At 34.7% G+C, this 8,884-nt stretch overlaps 1 protein-coding gene across 1 annotated transcript; it reads left to right on the top strand.

The window, feature by feature from the left end:
• Nucleotides 1–1,712: 1,712 nt before the first annotated feature.
• LOC122592845 (adhesive plaque matrix protein-like) lies at nucleotides 1,713–3,305 on the top strand. Its single transcript, XM_043765164.1, has one exon. The coding sequence runs from the start codon at nucleotides 1,713–1,715 to the stop codon at nucleotides 3,303–3,305; it is 1,593 nt and encodes a 530-aa protein (XP_043621099.1).
• Nucleotides 3,306–8,884: the final 5,579 nt, after the last annotated feature.

Below are 8,884 nucleotides of genomic sequence, written 5' to 3'. Positions count from 1 at the left end.
AATTGACTCTTGGCATTGGTGGTTTAGCTTTGACCAAACTCATTAAACTGAGGGTTAAACTTATAGTTTCAATACCCATTATTAACTTTGGCTATTTAGTTGACAATAAAATGATTGGGAAAAAAAAAAAGAAAGAAAAAAAAGTCAGCAGGTGATTAGTTTATAAAACAATCCATGTATTCATTCAAACTTTAAAGCGAAAAAATATACTATATTTTAACACTACTCTTTCTCAGGAATTTGCAGGCTTCTAGCGTCAAGACTTCAGAGATTTCATACTTGATAATTTTTTTTTCCTTTTTACACACATAAACGAGAAAGATATATATATAGGAGTATTAACATTATTGTATATGCAGTATCTTATTTGATTAGTTAGAATATGTGATTAATTGAACATGTATGTATTTGGAAGCATTATCTGATAATGTACGATTTCTTGTAAGAACAAGTATATATACGACACTTTGCCCATTTCTGTTGCCATTCGATCACTAGAAAACAAGGAAAACTACATTTAGTGGATGAGAGTTCTTTACGTCACGATATCTCCTTTTTATCGGGAATGTATTACAAAAGAAGAAGAAAAAAAACATAGACTTGCACGTCGAGAATTTAGATTGAAAAAGTACATATAACCGAAAAAACTAACATAGTGATAACAGGATTTATCATTTACGGGCCGATAAGTGAGAATATATGAATATGAATATATTCAATTTGGATGATAAACAGAAATATATCTTAAAGTATGCAACACAAAAAAGCATCTTTAAGTGGAGTTTTGATACTATATAAGAAGAACCTACAACATTTACAAACACATCAAGCAGAAAAAACAAAAGAATAAAAATAATAGAAAAAGAAACACCAAAATTCTTGCATCATTCTTTCAAATCGCCAGGCCCATGAATAGTTCATGCCCAAACTGCCATTGTAACTTGGAAGATGCTTTTGAGAAGTTGCTCAACATATCCCAAGATACTCTGTCCATATGGACTATTAAAAACGGGTCAGGCTTAAAGAATGCCCGGCCCGTTAAGGTTGGAAACTTCTTAGGCCCAAATGATTGTTGGCATACTGCAATCTTACTGATTACTCGTCATCCTCTTGTATCTCGTGCTAATGATGGTAATAAACATTTGAGATACACAAGGAAAGGAGTACTTGATGATTTGTCAAACCGTCCTCAACCAACTCAGCCTGCGTTACGTTATGCTAAGCCTTCGTTCATAAGCAACCAGAAGAACTAATATGGTCGAGATTATATTACTAGTCATATATGATCAAAATCTATATTATTATGCTCATGGGTTTTAAGTGTTTACGATCTCCATACAACCTTGTTTACGTTTGTAGGTGTTAGTGTTATTGTATATTTGTAGTATTGCATCTATCTTATACCGACCCGTATCTAAAGTCTACAACATAAATTCTAAAGTATTCGGCCTTAATGGCTATGGTAAATTCAAACTTTACAAGGATAGATAAGTATAGAACATGTTCGACTTCATCTTCCACCATATAACTTGGGTGGAGAATTGGATTCTTAGAACAAAATTCTAATTTTGAAAGTTTGATATACTTGAGAATATCTTTGTTGTACTATATAAGAAACTAAATTAATTTTAGCTATTCTACATAGCAAAGTTAAAAAGACAAAAGAAACACACATACATCAACATAAAATACTTTCATCTAGCTAACATAGAATGGATGAACGTACATATGTGACCAGATATTCAAACTACAATGATGTTCCGACTCAAGAAAAGGCTTATGCTCATGGCACAAATCAACACGCCAATTGGGGGTATATTGTTGAGACTACAACAGTTGAGCATGTTCGAGTCCCAGCTTCCGGGTATACCAACTTCAGTGGTGGGCGTAAAAAAAATGAATTTCTCAAAGAATATATGCCTGCATATGCACCTAACAACTATCATGAAGGCTATGAGATAAACTATGGGCCGGTTTATGAAAGCTCTGGCCCTCCCAATTTCCAGGAACATGAAGATGTTATGAACAACTTTCTCGAAAAACTCCAGCTAGAGGCAAGTCGTCTTACAAAACCTAGCAACAACTCTGGCCCAAATAGGTACACGCCTACAATTCCGAATAATAATAGGCCTAAGACCCTAACATATGTTTATCCCTTACAAGACACCCATTTGACCCAAAATTTTCCAGGACCAAATAGATATAAACCTTCAAGCCCGACTAAGTACCGACCCTCAAGCCCAATTAAGTATCGGCCTTCTAGCCCGATCAAATACCGGTCCTCTGATCCAAATAGGTACCCCCTATCTGGCCCGACTAATTACCCATCAAATCCACCAAAGTATCGACCCTCAAGCCCAACTAAGTATCGTCCCTCTAGCCCAATTAAGTATCATCATTCTAGCCCGAACAAGTACCGACCCTCTGATCTAAATAGGTACCAGCCTTCTAGCCTGAATAAGTACCCGTCAAGTCCGCCAAAGTATCGACCCTCAAGCCCACCTAAGTATCGTTCCTCTAGCCCAATTAAGTATCAGCCTTCTAGCCCCAACAAGTACCGACCCTCTGATGTAAGTAAGTACCAAATCTCTGGCCCAAATAAGTACCCATCGAGCCCGCCTAAGTATCGTCCCTCAAGCCCAATTAAATATGGGCCCTCAAGCCCGAATAAGTACCGGCCCTCTAGCCCGACCAAGTACCGGTCATCAAGCCCAAGTAAGTATCATCCTTCGAGCCCCATTAAGTACAAGCCTTCAAGCCCAAATAAGTACAGGCCAACAAGCCCAAATACGTACCAACCTGCAAGTCTGACACAAAACTATCCCTCTAAAGGAGGCCACCTTAATGTGGGACAAAACATACGAGACCCAAATATGTTTCGGTCTACTAGTCCAATTAATAACATTCCATCCAAAGGTCCGTCACTCGATACCGAAAGATTATATGTTCCAAATAAGCATCAACCGTCAACACAAGGTGGCAAAATAGATGGGGTCGGAGCAGGCCCAAAGAATCTTTGGCAAAGTATCGGTCTGCCTACTACACGTCATCCTGTTATGCCTCCTACCAACAATATTGATGAAGTCGTAAGTTACCAAACAGAATCTGGGAATCATTCACCAAGGTCTGAACCAAATAGGGTTGGAGAATTTGATCATTTATCTCCTCATGTACAACCAGTCCAAACCGAAAAACCGAACCCAAAGCCAACATTTGGTGGTGGAATTGCTCGACGTTTTTTCAGATCAAACACCATTGATAGTCAAGAGGCAATAAAGAAGTACGGTGGTGCTTCTGTTCCATAAGTATTCCCAAAAAGGACCTTTATATTGGATCGTGTGACCGATACCTAAGTATCAATGTATTTTAATGGTGTATCACTATCCTTTTTATGTTGTAATTTTTTCTTGGTTTTTTTTCTATTTTTGAAAGCCATTTAACAATTAATGGCTTAGTCATCATATAATATTGTATATTTCCATGTATAATATTATATTGTTATAATTAATGATTCACTTTTCTAATACATAGGATGTTGTTTTGGATATATTAGACGTTGTCATGGTTTTCGTATAAAACTAAAAAAAAAAAAAAAAAATGATAAATCCTCCTAAAAATCCTCCTAATATATTCACTTGTTAACACACGGAATCCACTAATTCCTTGTCCTAATCCCACTCCCTGATTTTTCAACATGTCACAATCCTATTAATTAGGAGGATTTTTAGGCTAACAATTTAGGAAGATTGATCATTAACCAAAAAAAAAACATGAAATACAGGTTGGACCTTGTCAATAATAGTGTCGTCACTTAAGCGTGGGCGAAGTTTTTTTTTATTTATGTCAAAAAAAATAAAAATATGAAATACAGGTTGGACCTTGTCAATGATAGTGTCGTCATTTAAGCCTGGGCGAATTTTTTTTATATTTATGTTGAGATACGAAAATTAAATTAACAATGAATTTTGCGAAGATATACTATATTTTGACCATAAAAGACTTAAAAGTGGAATTGTTTTTATTTTTTTAATTTAGTGGGTTCTTAGCAACGACAAAATGTCGGCGATAAAACTCTCCACATGATTTTTTAATGGGTTTTGTTAGTGACAACTTTTAGGGTTGTCAGTAAAAACTAATTGGGTGCATTAAAATTTGTACCTTGCTGTTAGAAAAATCAGAGGGCGATTTTTAGTATATAATGTACAAGTTTTTAAGCATGTAATATGTTGTTAGTGACAGCCCTAAGGGCAGGACTGTCATTATTATTTTCCTTTTTTAATAGTGGATAAAACTTTTATTGTCTGCAAATTACCAACACCCAACTAAAACAAATTTTTACACTTTTATTAATAACCCAACGAAAAAAAAAATTTAATACATTATAATACTTATAACTAATTTTTTTATTTCATATAACAAAAAATAATTTATTTATCATTAAAAAAAAGTAAATTAAATTCATAAAATATTTCACATTCATCCCACATATTTAATAAAATAGATACCTCATTTACGATCGTAACATAAAAGTAAAATAAATATAGTAATTAAAACATAAAAATTACACAGCACCAAATTTTTACCATATGTGTTTGATCATGACTTGAAAAAAAAAAGATTGTTCATAGGGTGGATGATTCGCATAATTTCTAAATCTTCAAGATTGAAATATAATTTGTATTCATGAAATTTAAAAACAAAAATAATTGTACGTAGTATAGAATGAAAAGTATTATTAAAAAGATAAGTATATAATGTACTCAACCAACTCCATTTAGGTGGGTTGCATGGTATCTTCTAAATCCACTATGTGGACCTCAGAGGTGAGTTTTTCCCATGGTCTCGGATTTGAGTCTTGAGTTTCTCATCTCAAGATATTTTCCATGGGGAGGGGGTGGAGGTCTAGCGATTTGTTGGTTAAAATTGTCTCTAACATGTCTGAATCAAAACTAACTTTACAAAAAAGAAAAAGTAAATATTGTACTCTAGATAATAAATAATATATACCTAAAAAATATGCAATATATATATATATGGACAATCAAATAAGAACAGTTTCAAAATAAGAACCGGTGAGAACATTTAAAAACATCATTTTGATGCATTAAAAGTCCATAAAACTAACATAGTGCATAACTAATTATCATTATTTAAGTGTATAACAACACATTGGCCTGTTAAAATAAAAAATATCATGTTTTTTGTTTTGTGCATCCATCTTGGATGCATATTTTTCAAAATGATGCATCCACTATGTTAGTTTTACGGACTTTTAATGCATCAAAATGATATTTTTTAAGTGTTCTCACTGTTTTTATTTTAAGACTGTTCTTACCAAAGTGTTACCCTATATAGAGGGACAGTCAAATAAAAACATACTAACAAGTTGAAGTTTTGCCGATGATGTGTTATTTTAAGCGTAAGCGACGTCCAAAACGTTATGACACAAACGTTAAACCCTTATTTATTCTCAACTTCACACTTCCATTTCATATCACAACTTAATTTCTTTCTTCTCCTTTTCAACTTCAATAAACCATTTCATAACCCATTTTCCATAAACCATTCAGAATGTCTAGAACTCTGTGGACTCAAGAAGAAGATCTTTGTTTGTCGAGATGTTGGTGACGAGGAGACCCGACCCTGTTACGGGTAGGATTGAAACGAATAATCCCGGCAACTGCTTTTGGACTGATGTTACTGAAATGTTCAACGAGGAGACCAATGGAGGACCACGAAGCAAGGCTCAACTGCAAGGTCACTGGAGCAAGATGAGGAGGGAATGCAAAGAGTTTGAGGTAATTTGGATGCAGTTGAATGCACAAGTGAGGAACGAAGACGATAAGGAACAATATGCAAGGGCGCATCGAATGTATCAGGAGAAGCATGGCAGAGGATTCAGATACGAGCATGTCTTCAGGCAGCTTATCTTTGTTGCGTTTTAAGTTGTTCTGGATTTTTAAGTAGACTTTGTAGTTTGATTAAGTGTGTTTTAGCAGTTTGAATTGTGTGTTTTCTTTCTACTACTATTGTAATGTTTTTAAGTATTTTAATAAATTAAGTCTACATTCAGAACATAAGTTTATTCATAATTTTAAAAACATTACAAACGGAAATAAAGAAAAACGTACAACATAACATTAAAACAGCCTACTTATTTCTTTTGGGCATAAACTGCTCTAGCCATGTTGATGGACTCATCCAGGGTCATGACTGCACAAGCAATTTCTTCCACAGCTTCTTTAATCTTGTCAAACTTCCCCTGCAAATAAGTAAAGTATTGACACTCAAGCTCAGTACAATGTCATGTTTGTATATACTTGATTTGTTCTGCACACCATTTTTTTTCGCTTGAAGTTTTAGATCAATTTCAAAAAGGTTGTCTTTGCACATTTCGTGGTCGAGGATATCAGCCATGATACTGTCATTCACTTGGTCGACAGCCATTTGTGGTTTTAGGTTAGGGGCATTTGATGAAGAAGCTATTGCAGATGTATTAAAGTGTGAGTTTTGAAATGAACTATTTGGTAGTGAGACAATATTTATAGCTGAAATCACAGACGCTTCTCCAACGTTTAAAATTCAAAATATTTACATTTACAGTCCCTCCAACGGCCAAAAAAATATTTACATTTATAGTCCTTCAAAAATTCAAAAATTTTCGTTTAAAGTCCCTTAACGGCTACCTACTTGTTTCATGTATAAATACCAATCCATATGGCTTCATCAGATTATCACATTATCAATCTTCAAACTTGTTTCATCTGCTAACTCACTTACCATTCCAAATGGCTTCATCATCATCATCATCATCAAAAAAGAACATTCACCGACCTCGTTTCACCGAAGAGGAGATGAAAGCACAAATCCTGGAACATGTCAAAGAGGACACGCTCCTTCAAAATGAACTCTCTGGGGAACTGCTTTACCTACGGAAGAAGAGACACCTATGCGACCAACAAGCTCAGGAAATGGAAGCACCAGGTCGCACGATCTCGAAACACGAAGAGACATATTCGTATTATCTGCAGGCGGAGAGCAAAATTGTGAAGAGGGCAATCAATCATGTTTTTAAGGCCGGTCACACATTGACCGACCAATGCACTTGGGCAGAATCGTTCCACGACAACTGCGATGAAGGCAAATCAACATGGGAAGTGAAATGTCCAGAACACGACAAGTGGTGGGCCAATGAAACGGTTCACCGTGGAATCGGAAAAATGTCAATCAAAGACGACGAAGAGTAACCGTATCATTATTATGTATTTCTTTTTTTTTCCAGTACTGTCTTTTTTTATTATTGTAGTATCTTTTATTTTTAAGTAATGTAATGTGTTTTAATTATAATAAAATGTGTTTGTTTAGTTTTGTGAAAAATAAAAATGAAATAATATAATAATGGATGAATAGTGTTAGAAGTGAGGTTTATAAAGAGGGGGTGTTCTTGGTGTGTCTGAAAGTGATGAATAGTATTAGAAGTGGGTTAGAAGTGGTTCCTTATTAGTATAGGCCTTAGCGGGCTAGATTATATTTGAAGCTTGAGTGAAACCCGCTAAATGAACATTACATATATAGTTAAATATTCCAACTTATTGACAGGAACATAAGGCTATGTTGCACGGGGACGGCAATTAGGTGCTCGTACCCGTTTCGGGGACTCCTCCGGGATGGAAACGCCTTGGGGACGGCTAGAAACGTTTCCATATTTGAGGGGACGTCTCCAACACGTTTCCATGTCGATCTGATTGCCGGCAGTCGGTGCACAAAATCAAGTTGGTACAGCGAACCGAATCGAGAAGAGAGGAGAAACAGAAACATAGAGAAAGAAGAGAGGAGTATCTGATGATGATGATGAGTTACATACGCCGTGGATTTGATATCAAGTGTGACTGCGTGACTGTGGTGATGAAAAAACTAAGAAACCTAAAATCTAGATAAGGAAGACGAATAGTACATGTAACGGGTGGGGACTAAATGCTAAAGGGTTTATTTCTCTTTTATGGGCTTGGCGCCTTGGCCCAATTGTCGAACTTTTTCTTGAACATAAATAACTACTCCGTAATATCTATATAATCAGTTTTGTCATTATACATTTTTTTAATAATATATAAACTTGTACTTCAACTACACGTGACTTTTTCTGTTACAATAGTTCATTTACAGGATATATTTTGTATATTTTTATATTTTTTTATTGTCGTATCTTTGCCGTACCCGTATCTTAGATTTTTTAGTTTTGCCGTTTCCCGTCTTCATACCCCATTCCCGTATCCGTTTCCGTGCAACCTAGACATAAGGTAACATTCCGGTTAAAACATTTTTAAAATAAGAACAGTAAGAACACTTAAAAATATCATTTTGATTCATTAAAAGTTCATAAAACTAATATAGTGCATAACTAATAACACATTGATCCGTCAAAATCAAAAAATCACGTTTTTTGTTGGATGCATCATTTTGATGAATATGCATCCAAGATGGATGCACAAAACAAAAAACATGATTTTTTCGATTTTGACAGACCAATGTGTTGTTAAACACTTAAATAATGATAATTAATTATACACCATGCTAGATTTATAGACTTTTAGTGCATCAAAATGTAGTTTTTAAGTGTTCTTACTGTGTTCTTATTTTAAGACTGTTCTTATTTGATTGTCCCCATACATACATACATACATACATACATACATACATACATACATACATACATACACCAGTAAACTAAAGGGTTTAATCACTGGATACCTCATGTACTTTCCTTTTTGTACATGGTTGCATAATATCAAATTTTATTGAAGTGAAACACCTTTATACTTTCATTTTTCGTACATGGTTGCATAAGGTGACCAGCTATAGGCTATAAATTATATTTTCATTTTTA

Source organism: Erigeron canadensis, chromosome 1 (assembly GCF_010389155.1).
Source record: "Erigeron canadensis isolate Cc75 chromosome 1, C_canadensis_v1, whole genome shotgun sequence".
Taxonomy (NCBI): domain Eukaryota; kingdom Viridiplantae; phylum Streptophyta; class Magnoliopsida; order Asterales; family Asteraceae; genus Erigeron; species Erigeron canadensis.
Note: the sequence above shows the minus strand (reverse complement) of the source record. Positions and strands in the feature narration are given on the sequence as shown.